Source organism: Elaeis guineensis, chromosome 8 (assembly GCF_000442705.2).
Source record: "Elaeis guineensis isolate ETL-2024a chromosome 8, EG11, whole genome shotgun sequence".
In the NCBI taxonomy this organism is placed as follows: Eukaryota; Viridiplantae; Streptophyta; class Magnoliopsida; order Arecales; family Arecaceae; genus Elaeis; species Elaeis guineensis.
The window spans coordinates 120,517,951-120,543,288 of record NC_026000.2 but is presented as its reverse complement, the minus strand read 5'-3'; the positions used below and the strand labels follow the sequence as shown (position 1 = coordinate 120,543,288).

General features: G+C 38.5%; 1 protein-coding gene across 2 annotated transcripts; it reads right to left on the bottom strand.

Annotated features, from left to right (window-relative positions):
- Window positions 1-2,078: 2,078 nt before the first annotated feature.
- LOC105035558 (uncharacterized) lies at window positions 2,079-7,189 on the bottom strand. 2 transcript variants are annotated; one of them, XM_010911152.4, is made up of 3 exons: window positions 6,509-7,189; window positions 2,445-3,172; window positions 2,079-2,345 (listed from the first exon to the last, which is right to left on the bottom strand). In XM_010911152.4, exons 1-2 carry the CDS (start codon window positions 6,935-6,937, stop codon window positions 2,492-2,494), a joined length of 1,110 nt encoding a protein of 369 aa, XP_010909454.2. In that variant the 5' UTR covers window positions 6,938-7,189; the 3' UTR covers window positions 2,079-2,345; window positions 2,445-2,491. The 2 variants fall into 2 exon arrangements, with proteins under 2 accessions (XP_010909454.2, XP_010909455.2); XM_010911153.4 differs by having other exon boundaries at window positions 2,525-3,172.
- Between the last annotated feature and the right edge of the window lie 18,149 nt (window positions 7,190-25,338).

Genomic DNA, 25,338 nt, shown 5'->3' with positions numbered 1-25,338 from the left:
TTTTCATATTAAGATTGGTAGTCTTGACCTGGAGGCCTACTATCACGGGGGATGAAAGTCCGATGGCACCGGTCTATTAATGGGTTTTGTGTATTTCTTGGTGCATATTTGGTCTCGTGGGGTGCTAAGAAACAACTTCCCATCTCTTGCTCTAGCACCGACGCAATTCCAACATTGCAGTCGAGCTATCGGGGTCGTGAATGCTCCTCCAAGCATGCGTGCCATACCATGTGCATCATTAAAAGAATCCTTTTAATATTTGATCTCCACTGGCTTTGCTTTCTCTGCTTCAAAGAAAAATTCCCACCAAACCTGATTATTGTACAACTCTAGTTCACCAAATCGCCTTATTCTATTATATATATATATATATATATATATATATATATATATATATATATATATAGCCTTGAAAGAAGAGAATGACCAAGTGTTCTAGAGATTGGGTGTATTGGAGCTAGGATTTGAATAATGAAATTTTTGCAGCATCTCTATCCATATACCTTGGTCAATAAACTGAACCACAAAAATATCATATGTTCTTTTTTTTCTCTTATTTATTTTCTTATTCCGTATTCTCTCTACCTAATGTAGCAACTTATCCTGATCTTTTCTCTCGTCTATTCGTTGCATCCAAGTCCAAGGGAACTAATCCAAAATGTAATAGTCATGAGGGGCGACGGGGTGGAGTACCTCCACATGCTGACCAAAGAACAAGAGGAAGAAAAAGGGGCAGCTAGAGGGATAGAGATAGAAGTCGTAGATGATGAAATTGGTGGTAGAGCCACGAGCCATGTCTGTGGTGGTTGCCAATGTGAGACGTGAAGGTCAAAAGATGAGCACATTGGATGTCATTAAAGTTATATTTGATAGTTGACAATCTATTCAAATTACTGATAATTTAATATAATAATCTGAATTACTGTATTAGGTATATTTTTTGGATGATAATCTGAATTGTTTTGGAGAGGGATGACTATCTAGATTACCGCTTCTTTAGTAATATTACAATAAAAATTTTGGACAAAATTTTCTCTCAAAAAAATTATATGAAACCCATTGCCTAACCCTCCTCCCTCCCCCTCACCCCCCTCTGCTTGCACCTCTAGTCCGCAGCTCCTCCATCTTCCTTTACCTGCTCGTGGCTCCTCCACCCTTATCCTCCATCCCCTCTCCTCGAGACTCCTCCATGCCCGTCCCCACTACTCCCACAGCTTCATATGTGCCCGCCTCCTCTCCACCCCCCAGTGCCCGCGGTTTTCCACACCTCTCAACCCACTACTTTTTCGCACCATATCCACGTCACTCTTGTTATTTCTCATCAGAAAAAAAGAAGAATATCAAGGCAAAATTATTGAAGATATTTTAAAAATTTGATTCCATATTATCGATAATCTGATTGTCATACCAAACATATCAATCAAGATTTTCAATAATTTTACTACAACATTGTCTATATGTACCAAACACATTAATCAATATTACTAGTAATTTAATGATGGTAATCTATCCTGAAGGCAATCCACATTACTTTCCAAAATTGTCCGATGATGCACCAAATGCAACCTAAAAAAGACCGTCATGGACGATAGAGGGATTTTAGGAAGCGAAAGCATGAGTTTTTAGAAGGGAAGAGTGCAAAGCAGATTTCTTTGCGCTAGGTCAGGTTATGGCTGGTTGGATTGAGTTGTAGTCAGATTGGATTGTAATCAAAGCCTATGCGACTTGGACCACAGTCTGCCAAATCAAGTTTTGTATGGGTAGTCACTAGCCAGGTAGGACTTATAATTGGGGTCAGGTCGTAGACAAGTCGGACTGCAGGTCGAATCAGATCATTATCCGACCCATTGGCAGGCCTTCATACATGGTAACCAGTATGATCAATTCTAATTTTAAAATAAAATTCATCAATATCACAAATCACCACACGTCCATATGCTAAGAAAATACTGCATCATTGGTTTGAAATCCGTAACACACTACTTGATCTGCTAAACATGACAGAAAAATCCCATTTTCATTAACCAAAAGCAACAAAAAAAAAAAATTCTTCTTAACGTGATAGGCTCATATTGCAATTTCGTGAAAAGCAAAATATATTCCAAATAAATAATGTAAATTAATAAAATACACCTATAGATTAGGTATTGTCCAAATATTTAAAAAATAACAGATACAACAACTCAAATAACATCTCCAATTCCAAAGCATTTGCTGCTGATGATGTGATGAAAAATAAACAGAAATAACTACTTCAGCTTCTTCAATTCTCACTGTGTTTCATCCCTCTTTTGCAGCAGCAAGCACTGCATATTATTCAAAGATGGATGCAGCTACCCCAGTTCCTATCATCACATCAAATAACAAAATAATGCTCTCAATCAGCACATTTAATACATGAACCAAAGTATTCAGAAAGACACGGCATGATGCATTAAACTTACAATTTTAAGCCAATCAATGATGAGGAAAATTGATATTCTTTAATCTCCTATAGAAGCCTGAGATGTGAGGTATCATTCACCCTCTTTATACACCATCCTGCTCTTAGAGAGTGCTGCAGAACCGTCACAGAAGAATCATCTATGCAGATTTTATGAGACGTAGCCGGACTGCAATTCAATATGCTGGTGAGAAGGCATTTGATTGGGGTTGCATGGGTGAAGACCCCATTCAAGTTGGTGGAGTGCCTCTTCGTATTTGCTTCATGGAGGATATTCCCATGGTTGGCCTCCCTTGGGGAGACCTCATCTTCAATCTCATTGTCCATCGTAGTCACAATCTGAAGTCTGCTCTTGCCAGATCTCTTCCTTGTCAGTCCTTGTCGGTCAAACCTGTAAGGTAAATCCCAGTGAGGCCCATCTTGCACTTGTACAGAATTGGCTGAACTGTGGTGTGAGAAAGCCCTACTCTCATTCCGATGCATTAAAAGATCTGTGCTCAGCTTTTCAGGTAGTCTTTCAACAGTTCTGTTGAGGAATTCAATCATACGAAACTCCACCTGTCTAATTGATTCACCTGAAGGTGCTGAGAAATCTGGTTGGTGTCTATCAATCAAGCTGACCATTTCAGGGGTGTAGATTTCTGGTAGCACGCAGCCTTCCCATTGGCCCTGATTCATCTCAAGCAAAGCATCAGTAGATTGTATTCGTTCCTCTGGGAAATTTAACTCCTGAAGGGTTGGACCATGCTTTGGTTAGTTTCACTAAAAATTGGTAAAAAGAGCAGAAATTTTCAGGTTTCAGCAATCTAAAGTGTATGACAAATAGAAATTAAACAATTGACATTTCTTAAGAGGAAGCATCTGGTGCAATCAGGTAACATTGAACAATAATGACCAAGCAAAGATGCCCTCAAAATGTTACTAGACTTGTGAGAAAAGCCAAGATTCAGCAATCCATCTCCTATTTGTTCAAAACATGTTTCGATCACTGCATTGCTTCCAAATAGGCACTAGCCTACCAGTCAACATATTGTCAGAATGCTCTATTTTTCATCAAGGGGTCAAACGGACAAACTGAGTTGACTTGGCCTCAGACCTCAGCAAACATAAGTGACTTGACCTTAGAATCTTAAGCATTAATGACTGACCTGCTAGGAAAATTTCCCAATAACAACAGAAAGAAACATAATACATATGAAAATAATTTCATAAATTTATTTCATATTCTACCTGTGAAATTTCCTGAAAGAAAATACATTCCCTCATATATCAAGTAAAAGATGAATGAGTAATGCATGTTCAGCATCAAAAGAACTGCATTATAATCAGATGAACAGAAATGCACATATCTAGTTAATGGTAACCGAGCAGTTACATCTAGGATTTCATTTGTATGGGCGCTATTCTCCTTCAACACCAAACTCTGCACCATTCTGGTTGTGGCTCTAAATTCGAGGTAATGTTCAAAGAAAATCTACAAATACCCAAGGGCATAAGATCCTTAATTAAGATATCGAATTATATTGAGAATACTGCCCGCAATAAATCATTGGCAAGAAAAGAAACATAATAGTAAAGACACTAACCATCTCCTTTTCCAACAAAGAAGCATCAAACCTATCGATTGTTCTTTATAAAAACAAACTCCAAAAGGCTTAGAAGAGTTTCTAACTAGAACAATTTGGGAGATTGCAACTATGGTAATAGTCGCATCATAAAATAAATGTCCTGGTCATTAAACCATAAAAGCAAGCACCATCATTTGGAAGGTATGTGGAATGATAAAGGATGCCTGATAGACTCCAGATTAATTATACATAATAGACTCAAGACTAATTATACATAATACAAGAAGCCAAAATCTGACTATATGTAAACCAATCATGCCATAGTTTTGGTCTTTTCTACACTTATTTCTTCGAATACTGCACTCCACACACCAAACCTAACCCTTGTGGTTATCCTTTTCAGTGTAACCTAACATACAAAACCAATTATAGGATCTCTCATCAGCCATGATAAGGTTTTCTTCTTGACATGTCAAAAAACTTAAATAGAGACCTTGTTAGAATAATAATTGGAGCACCACATATTAGGATGACCAAAGTCAATTCTTTTTTTTTTTTCAGAAAAAGCCACCAAGATTTGAACCAAAAGTTTCTCCTATAAGGGATGCAACCACTAGTTCATAGCCCTAGTTGCATGCAGATAGGTTGGTTAAGACAGCTATTATTAACATAAAAATCCCTCCAAGTGTAGCAGCTCCTATTCAAGAAGCCAATTTGTGTTCACTTATTTATTATGGGGCCCCAAGAACCTTACTAAGCATGCTGCCCTGTCTCTTACTTCAAAGTAGGTATTTCTAAATTTTGCCTTCCCAAACCATGATTGTGCTCTGTGCTTTTAAATGTGTATGGTTCTCTAATTTTTTTTTATAATATTGTAAAAAAAAAAAACCTTAATGTTGGGTTGGTCCCTCCTAATGATAAGAAGAGCCCATGTCACATTTTGGGTTGTATTGCTTGGGATAGAAGAGCCCATAACTAAATCCCATTCTAGTTTTGGTGCCCTCTCTTATAAGAAACAAAAATTAAGGCTGGCTGGTTGATAAATTCATTATCAACTACTAGATAGATATTTTGAAAGAGAAGGTGAAAGTGTATGAATCTACGACCTGCATGACTCATGGAAGGATGAAGCAGAGCTTTATGTTATGACTTATCAAACCTTGACAATATTTTTAAAACTAATATTGAGTGAAAGTTACATCAAGTCATGAAGAGCATATGAAAATTGCTTCCAATCAGGTGCAATCTGATATTCGTGCCTAAGAATGAATTCAGATTAATGTGATGGTCAAACATATGTTCGACAACATAAAAAACTTGTCAGAACAAATTAAATGAATAAAAAACAAGAAAGTGAAAAAGGATATTAAGATGCAGGCTTGAGGTGCAGATCTCGCTATCTTTAAAGCCACTTGGCACTGTCTTTAGTTATCTAAAACTCTAATGCAAAAGACATTTTTGAACCTTTACTTTGCACCAGCAAGAATCTCTCACAAAAAACACTCTTTGGATGCCTCCCAGAGATGGAAAAGAAAAATAAGAAATAGGTATTGTCGAAGCGTAAACCTCGGTTTGGAGTCCACTCACGATGTTATTGTGAAGGTAGCATCAAGTGTGGAACCGGCAAAGATTGAGGAAGGCACAGCAACCAGTAAGAAGTGGGCACATCACAGTTGGGAAAGAGATAGTTGTACAATAGTTCTCAGCTGCGTGGAGTTAAGTGGTTCACAAGAATAAGGAAATTAAATACTGGTTGGCTTTCAAAATAAGCCGAAATATTAAACATAAAAAATATAGCTACAAAAAAAATATATATCTTAAAAATCTACTAAAAATATATAGCAAAAGTTTATTTAAATCAAAATGTGGATACATAAAACAATAATTAAACAAAAAACCAAATTAAAATAAAATAAAATAAAATAAAATAAAATAAAAACTATCTGTGCACTATAGGAGAATTCAGTAGAATCATTGTGGAATCACCCAACTTCCAAATTCTACGTCTACATTTTCTTTGTTGACGGTTCCCACTTCTCACTGAAGACATCTCCACACTTCCCTTTGATATGGGATACAAATGCAAGTATACAATTGACATACAGCACATTTTACTCATAATTAGAGAAGTGTGCAACATGGGAAGAACACACTTTGGTTACAGTAATTTGACAACGATCAAAGAACGATATTCGTTTAAAATCTCCTTTTCATGTGTCTATAACCTTACAACATCTCACAATGCTAGCTGGTTATCAACATCCGCAAATTCTAAATTCTAAGCACTTGTGATAGAAATATAGAAAATAAAAGCAATCCTACTAGACATGGAATGAATCATACAGTTATGCATCCACAAACGAGCATACAAATTGGAAATGCCAACTTTAATGCCATCGTAGAAAATTCAAAATTGCTCAGGATTTTGTGCTTGCAATATATAGCAATTTAAACTTTAAGCCTGGTTATAAAGGCAAACAAAATATCAGTTAATTACCCGGCAAACAGAAGCAGCGGTCGCCATTGCTCGATCCAGCGGCGAAGCATAGACAGCATTGAACCTTACACCCTGGGAATTGAGAAATACAGCCAGCGCCCGGGCCTGGCGCTCCCCGGCGGCGGTCAGCTTCGCGGCGGGGCACCGCCCTCCGACCAGATCAGGCCGCAAGCTAGCCTCACTCTCGCCGTGGTTGATGAGAAATACCTCGGTGGCAGTCGAATCATCCGAATCGAAGCTCCGGGGAAATGATAGCGGCGGCGGGGGCTGGAGGAGGACGTTGCAGGGGTCCCAGACCTTGATGGAGGGGCCGAGGAGGCGGGGAGTGCTGGCGGCGGAGAGCTGGGGGGTGAGGGGGGTGGCCGAGGTGTGGTAGGGAAGGATCTCCGGCTCTTGCTCCAAAACCTTCTCCTTGGAACGCTTGGACATCCTCCCGTTCTCCTCGTCTTCTTCGCCTCGGGTGGGGACGACTGAGCGGAGCCCATTGGAGGATGGAGACTTATGGGCGGATATGACGGGGGATCGCGGCGTCGGAGCTAGCCTTCGTGGGCCGTTGTACCGTATTCCGCCGCGGAACACGGCGGAGACAGGCGGCGCATCTAAGGGGCTGGCCAAGGGTAAAGATCTGTGAGAGGGAGAGAGGAATTGAGAGAGGAGTCTCTAATCAGCGGCGGATCCAGAAATTTTCTGGCTAATATAATAAAAAAAATAGAAGAGCCGTAGAAGTAGCAAAAATCGGATCTCAATCAATCAAATCGATAAAAATAAATTAAATTATAAATTTAATTTGATTTAAAATTTTATTTAATTTAATTTGATTAATTTTTAATATATAAAAAATAAATTTAAATTAATTTAAATTTATCAATAAATAAAATCGTTATCAAACTAAATCGGACCATCCTTAATAAAATGATATCGTTTTGATTAGAATGTTATTTATGTTAGAGTATTGATGTATTAGAAAATAATTATGAATTTTTAGTATTGTTTACCAATTTGATTTTGTGTTGATTAGTATTAAATCCTAAGTGATTTACTTATTAAATTATTTATTTTTTATAACATGTTGAGAATCTTTATTTCAATCCTTAATGATAATGTTTGTTTAAAAATTTTATTTTGTTGAGTGACAATATCTTATATCAATTTAAATCATTTTATTTGATAAATTCTCTTGATGATACTTTTATATACAAAAAAATAAATTTTTATGAATTATAAAATAATAATAATAATAATAATAATATTGGTGCAAAAATCCGCTTGCGCCGGAGAAACTGGAGTCGGGGAAGTCGCGGTCGCCGCCGGGACCTGCAAAGGAAGTCTAAACCGGAGGTGGGGTTGCTCCGGCAAGACCCTCCGACGCTCAAGTCAGTTCTCTGCCTCAACAAGAATGGAGTGCTCGAACGGAGAATTTAGCAGAGTTTTTGGATGAAAGATTAGAGCTTATAGAATAACGTATCTGGAGCCCCCCTTTTATAGGCGGAGGGGGCAGTAGCCTGATAGCGACATCTGTAACCGTCTGGCAGTGAGCTGCCCAGGGTCAGATGGAGTTTGCTGCGAAGAGTAGTGGAGTGGACCCGTGGCTATCACCGGGGTGTGCCACGTGGAGTCAGTTACGGGGAGTAGAGCGACGTTCGCTGTCGTGACTTATCATGGAGTGGTGGGATCGCACAGGATCCGCTGCGGGGAGTGGAGCAGAATTGTGACCGTTAATACGGCCTGTCAAGGAGTAATGGAGTTGCGTAGGGTCCGCCGCAGGGAGTGGGGCAGAATCGTGGCCGTTACTGTGGCCTGCCAGGGGGTCCAGACTTGTCGGCCGAAGTTCGGTTGGAGTCGGTAGTGAGGTCCGGTATTCGTAGGAGTTTGGCGAGGTCTTCCCGCAGTCGGAATAGAAGACGGAGTCTGGCTTCCGTAGGAGTCCGGACGAAGTCTACTTACAATTAAAGTTAAAGGCGAAGCCCGGCTCCCGTAGGAGTCCGGGCGGAGTCTTCCTGCAATTAAAGTTAAAGGCGAAGTCCGGCTCCCGTAGGAGCCCGGACAAGGCTTACCGGCAGCAGATGTTGAGGACGGAGCCCGGCTCCCGTAGGAGTCCGGGCGGAGTCTACTTGCGGTTGAGGTTGTTGGCGGAGTCCGGCTCCCGTAGGAGTCCGGATGAAGTCTGTCTGCAGCCGTTAGAGTCGAGGACGAAGTCCGGCTCCTGTAGGAGTCCGGGCGGAGTCTTCCTGCAATTAAAGTTAAAGGCGAAGTCCGGCTCCCGTAGGAGTCCGGACAAGGCTTACCGGCAGCTGATGTTGAGGACGGAGCCCGGCTCCCGTAGGAGTCCGGGCAGAGTCTTGAAGTTGTTGGCGGAGTCCGGCTCCCGTAGAAGTCCAGACGAAGTCTGTCTGCAGCCGTTGGAGTCGAGGACGAAGCCCGGCTCCCGTAGGAGTCCGGACGGAGTCTTCCTGCAATTAAAGTTAAAGGCGAAGTCCGGCTCCCGTAGGAGTCCGGACAAGGCTTACCGGCAGCTGATGTTGAGGACGGAGCCCGGCTCCCGTAGGAGTCCGGGCGGAGTCTACTTGCGGTTGAAGTTGTTGGTGGAGTCCGGCTCCCGTAGGAGTCCGGACGAAGTCTGTCTGCAGCCGTTGGAGTCGAGGACGAAGCCCGGCTCCCGTAGGAGTCCGGGCGGAGTCTTCCTGCAATTAAAGTTAAAGGCGAAGTCCGGCTCCCGTAGGAGTCCGGACAAGGCTTACCGGCAGCTGATGTTGAGGACGGAGCCCGGCTCCCGTAGGAGTCTGGCTATGTTGAGGACGGAGCCCGGCTCCCGTAGGAGTCCGGGCGGAGTCTTGAAGTTGTTGGCGGAGTCCGGCTCCCGTAGAAGTCCGGACGAAGTCTGTCTGCAGCCGTTGGAGTCGAGGACGAAGCCCGGCTCCCGTAAGAGTCCAGGCGGAGTCTTCCTGCAATTAAAGTTAAAGGCGAAGTCCGGCTCCCGTAGGAGTCCGGACAAGGCTTACCGGCAGCTGATGTTGAGGACGGAGCCCGGCTCCCGTAGGAGTCCGGGCGGAGTCTTGAAGTTGTTGGCGGAGTCCGGCTCCCGTAGAAGTCCGGACGAAGTCTGTCTGCAGCCGTTGGAGTCGAGGACGAAACCCGGCTCCCGTAAGAGTCCGGGCGGAGTCTTCCTGCAATTAAAGTTAAAGGCGAAGTCCGGCTCCCGTAGAAGTCCGGACAAGGCTTACCGGCAGCTGATGTTGAGGACGGAGCCCGGCTCCCGTAGGAGTCCGGCGGAGTCTTCCTGGAGCTGATCCTGCTGAGGATTTCGGCTGTGGGTATTTATACCCAACAAATAATAATAATAATATAAATCGATAAATCAAAGCAAATTAGATCATTTAAACCATGTTGGTTTGGTTTGGTTTCAATCTTCTATTAGTTCGGTTTGATTTTTAGAAATGCCAAACTGTTTAGGGCTGGTCCAGCTTAGGTTTGAGCATGAAACCGATCCAACCGGATCATGCTCACCTCTAAAGAGCTATGGAAGGAAAAAGAAGAAAAAATAATAAAAAAATTATTTTTTAAAAATAATAATATATAAAATAATAATGTATAATATCTTGAATGTTTTTTATAATAAAATATTATAAGTAAGTATCATAGTAAAATTTTAAATATTATTAAATATCAAAATTATAATGGCCAACGAAAAATTATCTTAGTGATATATATTTGATACGAGTGAAAGAAAGGAGAAAATAGAAAAAACTTAAAGAATATTTTCAAAAAAAGAAGATAAAAAAGATATATCTAATTCAGATTAAGATAAGGACATATAGTTTTTTTATTGTATTTGTATTGATTAGAATATGGATTTTAAATATAAGGGATGAACGAATGGGAATCATGGGGTTGGGGGGATATTAAAAGATAAATAGAAAAGTAATGAATAAAAAAAGAGAAAGAATGAGCGAGAAAGGGAGAGAGGTTAAAGTGGTATTTTGAGAGGGAGAGAGATAGGATATGCGAGTTATTAAAAAGAAAAAATATGTTATAATTATTTTTTCATTTTTAATGTGATCCTTTTAGAATATAAAAATAAATTGATATACGATTTAAATATAAAAGATGGACAAATGGGGTTGAAGTGGAATATTAAAACATAAATAAAAAGTAATTAATAAAGAATGAGAAAAAAAAGGAGAAATAGTGAGAGAGGTCAAAGTGTTGTAAGGGAAGGATAAAAAAAAAGAGAAGTAAGACATGCAAATCATGAAAAAGAGAGAATATAGATAATAATTATTTTATTAATGTAATTTTTTTTATTTTTTATTTTTTCAAAATTTTACATGAGATATAGAATCAATTCATAAAATTAATGAGGTCAATTTTAGCTTTTCTTACTAATACATATATTTATATCTAATGTTGTGGGGTCAATTTTAACTTTTTTCACTAATCCATGATTTTTTATACTAATAGTTTAGTATATATATATATGGGCCTCAATTTTTTTGTGAGATCAATTGACCCCATAATTTTCTACTTGCATCCACCAATGTCTCCAATAGATTATATTGTTGCTATTAGTACCGGGTGTATACATAGGATTGGCAGTACGTGGTCCGCTCTGCCAATTCAATTCATATTCGTCCTACAATAAATAAATATAAATTTAAATTAAATAAATTTTATTTATAAATAAATTTACTCATTTAAACTGTTTAATAATTGGATCAAACTCATGTTTCAGCCTTTTGATCTATTTAATAATTGAGTCAGATTAGATTTTGTAATTACCTACATATCAAATAGATTAATAAGTTAACAAATTATATAGGTTGCATAGATTAATAACTTAAAAAAAATTTATTTGTTAAACAAGTTAAACATCGGGTTGGGTTATCTAATTATTAAATATAATATATTTAATAAATAGATCAGATTTAGATTTGAAATTGTTTAAGCTAACCTGCATTTGATCCAATCGGTATATGATCCAACCCAACGTGATTGCCACCCTTAACTTAGTCTCAATGAAAATAAGGTTTTAGCATCAAGTTGCATCAAACTATATATTCTCTTAATTTTTGATATGCCCTCGTACTTGCTTGATATGAATACATCCAACAAAATTAGAAAATAAAATATTCCAAAATATATAGGAATATTGGAATACAATGTCCATAAGATTCCACTACAGTGCTCGGTTATAAATAAGGACATCCAATCGGTTGTATTATTCACTTCCCTGTAGATATGAGTTTACAAAAATAAGATATAGGTCTCTACTAGTTTCAAATTATTCAACAACAGGAGATGGTTAATAGTAAAACCAGAGTGTTTCTAAATCCACCTAACCACTGTAACTGAATCTCCTTTAAGCAGAATATGATTGGCTCTTAAGGAAAGTATAGCATATTAAATCCCCACCCAAGAAGCCCTCAACCCTACTCCTGGTAAAGATGAATCAAAAAGTTATTTTCCACCCACCGCAATAAGTTGGAAATTCACGCCTAGAATTACAAAACCCACTCTTCTCTTCCTAGCTCTACTGTTATCCCTACCATCGAAATTAACCTTAATAAAGCTTGGAGGTGGGGGGGCTCCTAAGTAATAAATACCATTGTAGGAGGTGAGGTTGTTGAGGAGTTCCAAGTGTCCCTGATTATTACCGATTCTTCAATTGTAGTACTTTGAATAATTTTAGTGTTTTGTATGAGTGTTGTGTCCAAGATAAATTTAGATGAAGGGTGTCTTTTCAAATATTCATCTATTCCTCACATAACAAATCTAATAAGCCATGCAAGCAACATGAATGCACTCTTTCCCATATGCCCATGTGTTTTCAAATAATATAGAAAAGTCTCAAGTATGGGCAATATCAAGCCCCTTCCAACCACCACTCCAAGCAACAAATACAATCCCAAACCAGCTTCCATAGAAATAATGATAATCGAATGCACTCAAGCTTCCATACCTTGGCACTATCCTTCATATTATCCGAATCCTTCTTGCATAATTAATATCTCTTTGGTCCGGATTTTAGAGGTGCAAGATGTCTTTCAAACCAATTGTCCGGCATATCACCATCGACCACAACAATAGATAAAATTATATTTGATAACCTTTTCCCAAACACCAGTCTAATATATGTATTATTCCAACATTTTTCACCAGCATGGAGAAGATCTCTAACCTTAAACCATCTATGTTCATGGTTAAACATGGTTGGCCTGATAGCAAGAGGAGTGATGATAGCCAAGCATCATAAATTACATCAATAGATCCAGCATCACCAATCACCCAATGAATATTAGATAATATAATTGGGGCAGATAAGCATACCTCTTTCCAAATAAATGAATTGCTTCAAAGAGGGATAGGGTTGGAAAGCATTGTCCATGGCCCATATTTAGCTCTTATTAATTTTCTCCACATGTTATCGGGTTCGAGTGCAGACTTCACCGCATGTCTCGCCATTAATACATCCCATCCGCTAAGGAGAGAATGGAGCCTCAAACCACCATCTGAAGCGACACACGCACCTTATCCCAAGCCACACGCTATACTCTTCGGTTCTTGCCTAAGTACATGTTGCGGCCAAACCCCTATTACGCTCATTGTCAGAGAAAAAACATCCGTAAAAAAAATCCACACCAGTCAAAATTATATCCAGCAGGAACCCTTTGATGCCTAAGTTAGTAGAAAGTGGTGAACAGCAGATTAAATTTTCAAAAAAGCAGAATATCAATCCAAAAATATCTTACCAAATACTGTTTATTTATCTCTTTTTATAAATGAGTTGTTGGTAGCCATTTATAATAGTTAAACACATGGATTCTGTTTATTTTGGCACTACATAATTGTGGAATGGACGGTTATACTCACCATTGATCATGTTGTGGCCATTATGCATTTTTTGCACTGGAGGTTTGGTATAGTGACTCTATGTCAGCAGTTCGAATATGTCGACTGTATGTCAGTAATTGTAGAAGTTCGAATAACCATCGGTCGGTAACTCTGATATGTTGATGGTTATTTGTTTGAAGTTGGTTAAGTCATCATAATTGAAATGTTTGGCAGAGAGGTTGAGAATAACTGACTGTTGATCAGTCTATCAATTGATAGTCAGTGGTCTGTGCCTATCTGACCGACTAATAGTCGGATGATGTCGTAATTGAGATGGAATTTATTCTATGATGTAGTTTTGATAGTTCGTCATCCATAACCAGTAGATATATGATCGACTAACTGTGAATCGAGAGTCAACTGAATTATCCCAACAGTTGCCTCCCACTCTTGAGTCCAAGGTAGCTTGACATGTGGATCGATATGTGGTTTGACATGTTGGACGAAGGGAGTTATCACGTGCCATCTCGAGCTCCGATTCGACTGCAGTATTAATAATTTTTTCTAAAAATGAAAAGTCTCTAGCCATTTTGTCGTTTCGATAACTATGAGATCATTATTGAGATGTCGATTCGAGAAGATGATTTGGTGTCTGGAGAATCCGATCGATTTGATTTTGACTAGTTGATTTTGGCCATGTGTCCAAATGTCATTAGCTCTGAGCCATTCACATGGATAGAGATAAGGTGGCATGATCAGGTGGTAGATGCGTTGAACCATCCGATCAATGGTCGGTTCAGATATAGTCATGTGTTGGAATCTGAACTAGTCTTGGTTTGAATAATTTTATCCTAACCGTTAACGGGTTCTATATATATAATGTTGCTTTTACTTAGACTTTCTGCTATACTCTGAGAATTCAAAGATTCTTGTTGTAGGTACTAAGATTGCTGTCGAGTTCTGAGTCAAGAGCTAGAGTTTTCAGATTTTTTCTTTAGCCTACAAGTTAGATTTCTACTTCCTTGCTCTTCCTTCTACATTTTGAATTTTCTACCATTTCCAATGGCTAGTAGCAGTAGGAAGGGAAAGGTTAGGGTAGAGGATAGACCTTCAAGTAGAGCACCTGTCCCTTAGCTTTCTCAAAGTCAATGACCAACTGGTTCGATTGGCAATTCTCTCTCGAACCCGACAGTAGAGGTTTCCTCTCTGACGGAGCCTATAGTAGCTTGTCTCCGAAAGTAGTACTTTATCCTGTAATAGTTTCAGTTGTTTGCGCCTGATCTAGACGGTCGGGTGGTCTCTCCTCCTCCAGATTAGATCACTTTTTATGTTGAGAGCCTTCGGACTGGGCTGCAATTCCCGATTCTGGATTTTATTTGGAATATTTTTGATTTTACCGACTTTATCCGACCTAACTTACACCAAATTCCATTCGGCTTCTTATCACTTTCGCTTTGTTGTGTCGTATGATCCCGACTCAACCTAGGCCTTCCCTTTTTCATGCTTTCTTTATTCTTTGCCCCCATCTGAAAGCTGAAAGTTGGTGGTTCTTCAGCCCGAGGAAGGGTATGTCCTTCATTTTCGATCTTTCATCTTCTATTCATGATTGGAAGATAGTTTTTCTTTGTTTCCTCTTTTTCACCTTGGAATTTTCCTTTCATTTGGGGGAACCCAAGGACTAGCCCAAATAAAAATAGTCGGGATGATGAAGTCGATCGAAAAGACTTCCTACGACTGAAATGTAGGAACCAGATCTAGGGTTCCAGGGTTAGATCTTGAAACTTTTTCAAGATCATACAGCGGAAGACTAAAATAAATCAAAATTTATTTTTTAAAATTAAAAAATCTCTAGATCTAAGATCTTATTACATGATTATTATATAGCATTAAATCAGAAATTAAAATATATATAAATATAGTATGAACTACATGTTGATCATATCAACATGTTTCTATACTAGCTACATCTAATGTATGTATTAAACAATAGATCAGATCTATTACCTTGCAAGTTAGATGTTCTAACCTTATTGATCTGGGCTTGAGGATGATGTTACAAGCCGTACATGCATCCGGCCTCTAGGAGTCGTCCACACGAGCCCACGAATCTCGATCAGAAGTCCTGCTTCAGGAAATCAGCACAGTATGCTAGTACTGCGCTGATCCTTCTTTGATGGTTGATCAGGTGCCTCCTTCTTCTTGATTTGGACTCTTCCAAAGATGGAAAGTAGAAGGAGGAGTTTCAGATCTGAGACACTCTCAGGAAACTCAAGATGGAGGGAGGAAAGATATGAAAATAAAAATCCTAGAAGAAGACCCTCTTCTTCTTCACGTTTTTCTCTCTAGACACCCAAACTTGCATCTTTTATATCTCCACGACCCAAAAGTATTTCTCTCTGATTTTTGGATCGCACAAAGGTATCTAAAATCTCTAACTTCTCCTAAAATTTCATGAAGAAACTCATCTTATATAGAGAGATATGATAGAGTCCTTGTCTAGGTCAAACACCTAGTCAAGGCTTATCCAAACATGGCAAGTTAAGGGACGCCCAACTCTTGAGCACCTCCTTCATATTTTCATGTATGGATTAACAAAAAAGGGTGCACAATGTATACCCTAAAAGCCATAAAAATTCCAAAAAAAATTTGGATAAATTCGGTGCAAAATTGAAAGAGTTTTGGATTTCTAAAACTCTATCTCATAGAATTCGAAATCCAAACTTATTCCTTTTAGATTTGATCCAAACCACCTTCCATGTAAGAAAGAAGAGAGGAGACCTTTTGTGAACGTGGGAGAGATCTGAGAGAGGGCTTTTATCGCACAAAATAAGTGGAGATTGGCATTGAATAAGAGAGAGGGCGTGGAGAAGGCTTATGTGGCGCAAGGTGGAATCCTAGTCTTACTAGGATTCTGTCTTATGACTTGTTTTAATTTGGTTTTTCAAACCAAATCAAATCAAAATTAGATTAACCCAATTAAAATAGGTCTTAATCTAATTAAGAACCTAATTTAATCAGATTAAATTAGATTTAAATCTGATTTAATTTTCTAATCAAATTAGAAATTAGATTGACCCAAGTCCTAGTTGAACTAGGACTAGTTTTTCCTTGCACTTGGCTTATCCAATAAACCAATTGGACTTGATCCAATCAAGCCCAAAATAAATCTAATTAAATCATATTTAATTAGACTTAATCTCAGCCCATTGTCTTAATCAAATTAAGCCAATTAGCAATCGAATTGCTAATCGATCCTCCTGCAACACTTGCACTAGGTTAAATGTCAATCGTATTGATCATTTAACCCTAGAATGATTCTTAATCGTTGATCAACCATCTGATCGGATCATGAACTCTAATGTGTGTGACCTCATAGGTCCGAACCTAAATCGGTAGCATAGGAACAAATTCTTATACCAATCGAAGTAACCATCTAGCAATGGTACCCGACGATCGGATAGGTCGAATGTGTAGAACAACATCCTTAGAACCCATGCGGATATAGTTTTCATATAATTCATCCCCTTGACCAAAATGATCATAGGATACCCCAGAGTTTAACTGTCAACTCTGATCAGGTTGTCCACATTGTATTTCAAAATATCAAATCCATCTGATGGATTACCCTGGCCAAGGTTTTGCTAAATTGAAATACAGCGACTCATTCTTCTCCAACTCTTGGAGTGGTCAATCCCATCTCGATCACACTCTGACTTCGCAAGTACTTGACTGTGCCCAGAAGCCTTCCGTCCCTGAATTAGAAATTCAGTTAGTCCAGTACCAAAGCACAGTGAGTTGCTTGCAAGTCACTGAGGCGATCTCAAGTCTAAGGGACACTTATACCTATATCCCATCAGAGATATTCTCGACAGTAGAATACTCTGGAGTTGGTCACGTTCAATGATGATGTACCCTTACATCTCACCTGTATGCCATACCAGTGTCTCCACACTCCTTGGTTAAGAGGACAACCAACCCATATGGCCTACAGCGACCTATGCTCGATAGAATCTGTCGTCCTTATTAACAGCCTATCATTTGGTCGTGAACAGTTTTAAGGACTAATCGATAAATCCTCTCTTTATCGAACCTAAATAGTCCTAAGGACTTCATCATAACAACGGAGTTCATTAGAAGATGAAAGCTTATGATGAAGATGCCAAATATATTTTATTTATTAACAAATCAATTACAATACTTGGTTGCTCAACCGTCAACAGCTTGACGATTGGCTTTTTGGGACACATTTCCCAACATGAAAGACATGGAAGTCCCATTGCGGCAGGAGCTATTGATAGAGCAGTCTCTCTATGATGCTGAACTTAGTTCAGTGTTTGCCGTAGGTATAATATAGTTGATTCTTCATTTTCATCTTCAAATTTTTATTTTTATTTTTGAACTCTGTAGCTAAACTTTTTTGTTTTTCGATTGTAGTTATGCATCCGACAGCATGAATTTCAGCTATCGACGTTCACCAACATGCTGCTAAGAAGAGAGCAGCGATCAATGTCAGACCATCTCAAATGACAAAAAAGAGTCGGGTTGGTCCAGAGTTGGTATTGGCAAGGGAGACCGATATTCCGTCGATAGTGGCTCCCGACACCAAGCTGGTCAATGGATTGTCGGCTCTGACAGTGTTTCCTCCTGTCGATGTGCCACTGATTGGAGAAGAACCAGTAAGAGATGGTGATGTCGCGGTCATTATGCCAGCAGCAGTTGAGACGACGTCGATCTTAGTTCCATCAGCGGGGGGTCAGCCCGAATCTGCAGTCATGACCGAACCAGAACCATCTGCTGCCATTTCGACTATTCCTTCGATGCCTTCAATCAAGCAGATGTGGTCTCAAGTGCCATCGAGTTCTAACTTTATGGCGGCTTCGAGCGAACGATCACTAACCGAAGAGCGGGGAAAGGCACTGCTCGTCTCTACCAGTGATGGATCATCAACAGGTGTCCCCACTCTCCTTGACATCCGAATTTCTGTCGGTGAGTCAAACTTGGCCAATCTGAGATTGGCTAAGTGGCTCATCAAGATTGTTCTTCTCCCGACTGATAGGGAGACTAGAAAAAATTAGACTGTATTTGAGATGTTCTTCTCCTTTTATCCGACGATACTCGACGTAAGTTGATGATACTTGTCTCTCTCTTTCTTTTTTTTTTACTTGATCTGATTTATTTTCTTCTTTCTTTTTAGTTGGCACACGATATGCATGTACTGGAGAGCGGATATCAAAAAATTATCGAGCTCCATCGAGCATGGATGGATAAGACTGCAATCGCAAATGCCAAGAAAGTTGCCACCATTGAACGACTCCAGGCGGCAACCAAATGGGAGAGGGCGGCAGTCGAGTGAGAGAAGGAGCTTCAAGAGGAGGTATTCCATGTAAAAGCCAACTGGAGTCGACTAGAGCCAAATTGGAGTTGGCTTAACAAAACATCAAGACCCTAGAATCCCGATTTAAGAGCAAGAAGCACACAATTAGTTGGCTTCAAAGGGAAAGGGATGGGTGTATTGAAGAATTGGAGAATGAGCATGGGTGATTAAGGAGAAGTTGGCATTGGCTAATGCATAGTCGGCTTCTGCAAAAAAGGAAGCTTGATCGGCAAAAGATACTTTGAGTCGGGCCACTGAGGACTTCAGAGAATCAGAAGACTACAAAAACAAAGTCCTTAAGGGCAGATACATCTCTTACTACGTCGGATATGAAGATGGCAGGGATGCTATCAAAGACTGTATCCAAACTTGGACTTGACCAACATTGTTGCTCCTGGTTCGAGAGAAGAGACTGTCGAAAAAATTACGTCGAATGAGGGAGCTGCATCAACTGTACTAGAGGTACTAGAGTCAACTGTACTGGAGTCAGCTATTGTTGAGGGACACAGAACCAAAGCTACGGCGGCTATCGACATAGTTGAAGAAGAAGCTAACTAGTTATCAGTGTAATATCTCTTCTTCTTTTTTTTGTAATTGGACAATAGTCCAATTTTTGTAATCGGACCTTGGGTCCCATTTTGTAATCTTTTTTTTTATGAATGAAAAGAAATTCTAAGTAGAAAATTTCTTCTCAATCTCATTGTGTTGTCGATATCGGGATATTAGTTGGATCGATTATTAGTTGGTGTCTTGAATATCGATCAATAGTTGAAGTAAAATTTGCTTGCCAGTCGGGTGTCAACCGATAATTTTTTTTTAGATATTTGATAGATGATGGTAAGTCGAATATCCTTCAACTGATCGAAGCCAAGTCGATATACTTCCTACTCAATTGGAGTTGAGTCGGCATAATGTTTCGCTTAGCTAAAGCCAAGTTGGCATAAGTAGTCATTAGACCTGAGTTGGTTTTCATAGTAAAAAAATCGAGATGTGGTTGGTACAAGCTGATCGATTATTTATTGGTCTGATGCCATTTTTATAGATAACTCATAGATAATTGAACATTTCAAGTAGATCCAAAATCTTGATATTTTATTCCAAATGTGTCATACATGTGAATGACTTTATTGATAGTAAATCTTCAAATTATCGATATTCTAAGTTCGAAAAATAGTTACTCCATCGAGAGTTTCTAGTCGATATGGATCCGAACAAAGTATTTTTATCATCTTGTAAGGTCCTTCCCAGTTTGGAGATAATTATTTCTGATCTAGAGATTTTGAAACTTCTGTCTTTCTTAAGATCAGATCTCCTGAACAGAAAACCTTCGGCTTGACCTTTGCATTGTAATACCGGGCTACTCTCCATTGATACACTACCATCTGAATTTGAACTTGTTGTTGAACTTCTGAGAGTAAGTCTAGATCGGCTCTTCGACATTCAGAATTATTTAGTTCATTATATTGTTCGACTCTTACTGATGGTAATCCGATCCTGAATGAAATTACTGCTTCTATTTTATAGGCCAAGTTGAATGATGATTCTCCTGTTGGTATGTAAGGAGTTATCCTATATGCCCATAAAATTGGATATAATTCTTTCACCTAGAGACCTTTAGCTTCATTCAAGCTGACCTTGAGATCATGTAGAATTGTTTGATTTGTCACTTTTACTTCATCGTTAATTGTAGATGGCCGACTGAGGTAATTTTATGCATAATATAAAATTTTGGATAAAATCTTTTAAAATTTTTATTGTGAAATTGTCGACTGTTGTCGATGATAATAGTGTGTGATAAATCGAATCTATATATAATTGATTTCTGAATAAAATCTTCTATTTTACTTTCAGTGATTTGTGCTAAGGATTCAGCTTCTACCAATTTAGTAAAGTAATCAATGGCAACCACTATAAACTTTCTCTGACCAGATGCTGGAGGAAAGGGATCGAGTATGTCGATTCTCCATTACACAAAGGGCCATGGTGCAAGAATTGATGTTAGCTGGTTGGCCGGTCGATGTTGTATGTTGGCATACTTCTAACATGGTTCACATTTTCGGACAAGTTCAGCTGTATCTTTCTTCATGGTGGGCCAATAATATTCTTATCGTAAGACTTTATAAGCCAATAATTTATCCTCCAAGTGATTTCTATAAATCTCTTTATGAACCTCTCGAAGTGTATAGTCGGCATCCTAGGTCCCAGACACTTCAGTAAGGAAAGAGAGAATGAATGTATTATAGAGTTGTCCATTCATCAAAATATATTGTGAGGCCATCCACTTTAGTCGTTTGGCCTTTGAAGGATTTACAGGTAGAGTTTCATCAGTCAAATATTGGATGATCGGATCTAACTTGGTTCATCATTGATTTATGACACTTCTTCAACTTTGTTGATACTCAGTTGTTCAAAATATTCAATGAACATTTTGAATGTTGGACCGAGCAAACTGAATGAAGTAGTTGCGAGTCAAGAAAGTACATTAACTCAAGCATTCTCTACTCTTGGGATGCGAGAGATCTTAAAATATTTTAGGATTGATGTAAGATCTTTTACTTTCTGAAGATACTTCATCATAATAGAGTCTCAAGCTTCAAACTCATCCTTGATCTATCTGATGATCAGTTGTGAGTCAGTGAAGATCTTCAAATTTTTTATGTCAGATTCTTTGACAATTTTCAAATCAGCTAAAAGGGCTTCATATTCGGCTTGATTATTTGAGGCTTTAAAATTGAATCGAATGATATATTTAGTCACGATCCCTTCAAAATTGATGAGAATGAGACTAGCTCCATTATCTTGTGCGTTGGATGCTTCATCAATATGCAACACCCACACTGATGCTAAGTCAGCTCAGAAGTTTCAATTTGCTCTGATTTGCCATCGAGTTCATCTTCAGGATTATCATTGGATATGGTGCACTCAGCAACAAAATCGATCAAAATTTATGCCTTCATTGACAGTCGTGGGTGATATTAAATATCAAATTTACTAAGGTTTATTATCCACTTCACCATTCGATCAGAAATATCAAGTTGGTATAATATTATTTTCAACGGCTGATCTGTTAAGACAACTATCAGATGTACCTAGAAGTATGGTCGAAGTCATTGTGACGATATGATCAAAGCATAGATTGTCTTTTTCGATTTTGAGTATCGTACTTTGGTATTATGGAGTATTTTGCTAGTGTAATAAATCAGCCATTGAATTCAATTTTCATCCTTCTGAACAAGTACTGAACTAACCATCTCTGTTGAAGTCGTCAAATATAGATACAATATTTCTCTCACTTTCAATTTTATGAGTAATGATAGAGATGTCAAATATTTTTTTAAATCTTTTAAGAATTGCTGGCACTCATTTGATCACAAAAAATCTTTTGTTTATCGCAAGGTCTTGAAGAAAGATAGACATCTTTCTGTCGATTTTGAAATGAATCGACTGAGTATGATGATCCTTCCATTGAATTGTTATATTTCTTTCTTAAAGCTCAGATGCTTTATATTAATAATAATCTTTATTTTCTCAAAATTAGCTTCCATTTTTTGTTGCGATACAAGAAATCCAAAAATTTTTTTGGTAGTTACTCCGAATGCATACTTAGTCAGATTTAATTTTATTTGGTGTCATCAAAGTGTGTTGAAGGCTTCTTCTAAGTTTAGAACATGATTGAAAGTTTCAAAATTTTTCACCAGTATATGATCAATATAGACTTCCATGTTGGTCCAATTTATCTTGAACAGTTTGTTGACTAGCCATTGTAAGTAGCTCTGACATTTTTTAAACTGAATAGTATCACTTTGTAGTAGTAGATGCCTTTGTCAGTTATGAAGACAGTATGCTCCTCATCTTCAGATGCCATCCGAATTCGGTTGTAGCCTGTGAAGGTGTCCATAAAACTCAAAAGTCAATGTCTCGAAATTGCATCAACTAGTTGGTCGATCTTTGATAAAAAAATACTATCTTTAAACAAGCTTCATTTAAATTGTTATAGTCGATGCAGATTTTTTATTTTTTATTAACTTTTTTTATCATCATTATATTAGCGAGCCAATCTAGATAATTAGCTTTTTTTAATGAAACCAGCCGCGAGGAGCTTGTCAACTTCTTCATCGATGACCTTCTACCTTTCAAGAGCAAAAGACCTTTTCTTCTGTCTCACCGGTCTAACCTTGGGATCAATGTTCAACTGGTGGGTTATTACTTTTGAAGGCATCCCTGACATATCGATTGCTGACCAAACAAAAATATTGATATTTGCTCTTAGCAAGTTCACCAGTTGTCATCGTTCTGGATCAGATAATTGCGATCCAATTTGGACCATCTTTTTAGGATCATCTTCTTTTAATGGGATAGAAATCAATTATTCGGATGGTTCACTCCTTTCTTCATTTTCTCTTTTGTTCAATTTTTATCAACCGACAAAGAGTCTTCAGATTAACTATTCTTCGCATAGACCATAAAGCAACGTCTGGTAAGTTGTTGATCTCCATGTATTTCTTCAACTTCATTTCTTATTGAAAATCGGATCAATAAATAACATGTTGAAACTACTACCCTCAAGGCATTGAGTCCTGATCATTCAAGTATGACATTGTAAGTCAAAGAAACTCAGACAATCGTGAATATTAAGAGAATGATACTTTATTATAGATCTAGTCCTGTAGTTAGTGGGAGAGTAACTTCTCCTTCTACAGTAACTGCATCTCTAGTAAAACCGACTAATGGTGTCGAGATTTTTCTGAGTCGGTCAGTCGATTAAAAAAAAATATCAGTAGAACTTCTATTATCAACTAAAATTTTTTTTACATCATAATTTACTATCATTGCTAAGACGACGACAACATCATCATGGAGAGTCTGTATTCTCCGAACATCATCTTTTGAGAAAGAGATTACATCATCGAGTCGTTGCTTCTTTACTGACTCTTTTTCAAAAGTTACCCCTCAATCCTTTAGTCACCTAGAGATCATATTGATAACTCCCATTGTTGGTTGATTGTTAATCGTCTCCTCAAGTTATGATCGAGGTTGTCAGTCGGTGAGAGATTGAGTCGAATGATCTCATCAGAATTTCTCGAGATAGCCACATCGAATCAGAATCTCTATCTCGTCCCTGAACTGAATATATTATTCAGTATCATGATCGTTGTCATGATGAAACTGACAATACTTCTTCTTGTCATGACTTCTCAATGGTACTTTCATCGATGGAGGATGTCGAAGATACTCCTTTCCTTCGATCTCCATCAGGATTTACGCACAGAGAGTAGAAAGAAGAGTATAGGAGTCATACCTACTACCATAATTGTTCAATTTTGGACTCTATCAGTGGGGTGAAGCTCCTTTATTAGTTGTCAACTGACTTGGTTCGATCGAAACTCCACCTTTTTTTTTATTTCTTTTTTTGATATTTTTTTTCTGTCTGACACCGATCAGAAGCACCTTCATCCACATGAATATACTTGTATGTGCACTCCAGAAGTTCAGTATAGGTTCAAGAAAAAATTTTATCTAGAGAATAAGTAAATTTGGATCCCCTCAGATCTCTTTTTATGGCTGAGATGGCCATATCTTCATTAAGGTCTCTGACCTCAAGTGTGGTCATATTAAAACAAGCTATGAAGTCTCTCAATGTCTCTATCTTCCCTTGCTTGATAGAGAAGAGACTATCTGATATCTGTGATATCTTTCGGCTCGTGGTAAAATGGGCCATGAACAAATGTTCTAGCTACTCGAAAGAATTTATGCTCTCCGGTTGGAGTTCAGAATATCAGGCTCGAGCAGTCTTCTAAATAATTATCGGGAAGCCAATACACAAGAGGGCATCAGTTACTTTCAGATCATCATGAGAGCTTTGTAACTCTCTAAATGATCAATTGGATCAATGAAGCCATCATATAGCTCCATCTGTGGTATCTTGAATCGAGATGAAATCAGCTCATCCAAGATTCACTGAGAGAGAGGTTGAGCACTGTAGAAGCTGAGGTCATTAGAGGACTTTCGATCTTCCACTTGAAGTCGGATAAGTTGGCAGTCAATCTCTTTGAATTTACACTCATTATTATCGAGCCGTCATTGCTAAAAAAATCCAAGGATAGAATCTCCTGAAGAACTTGAGAATGGAGAAGTAGAAGATGTATGCGACCTCTTCTCCTTTTTGATACTATGTACATGGGAAAGAGGGAGAGATCACCGTGAATGGTGGCCAGCATGATGAGAATGCCAAGAGAGTAGTGGCTCGATATGATAAGAATATCGAGACAATCATCATTCTGGGGATGGAGAGAGAGATCGTCGTGAAGGATGGCAACTGTGCCTGTATGGCACTGAATGTGCCACCAGCTCCTCTACTAGCGGCTGCTGCTGCTGCTGTATTTGTTGCTGTTGGAGACTATGTACTATCTCCATCAATACCTTCAATTACTATATTAAAGCGGTAATTTGCACATCCGCAGTGACTACAGGACGTGAAGAGGTGGGCTCTGCCATTGAAAGTGGAGGTGGAAGATCTTTCCGACTGAAAGATTGTCTTGCAGATCCTGTAAAATTATTTTGAGCTTGGATTTTTATCATGATTTTTTATTATTTTTTCTTTCCTGATACACCAATTTGTTGCAGCTAA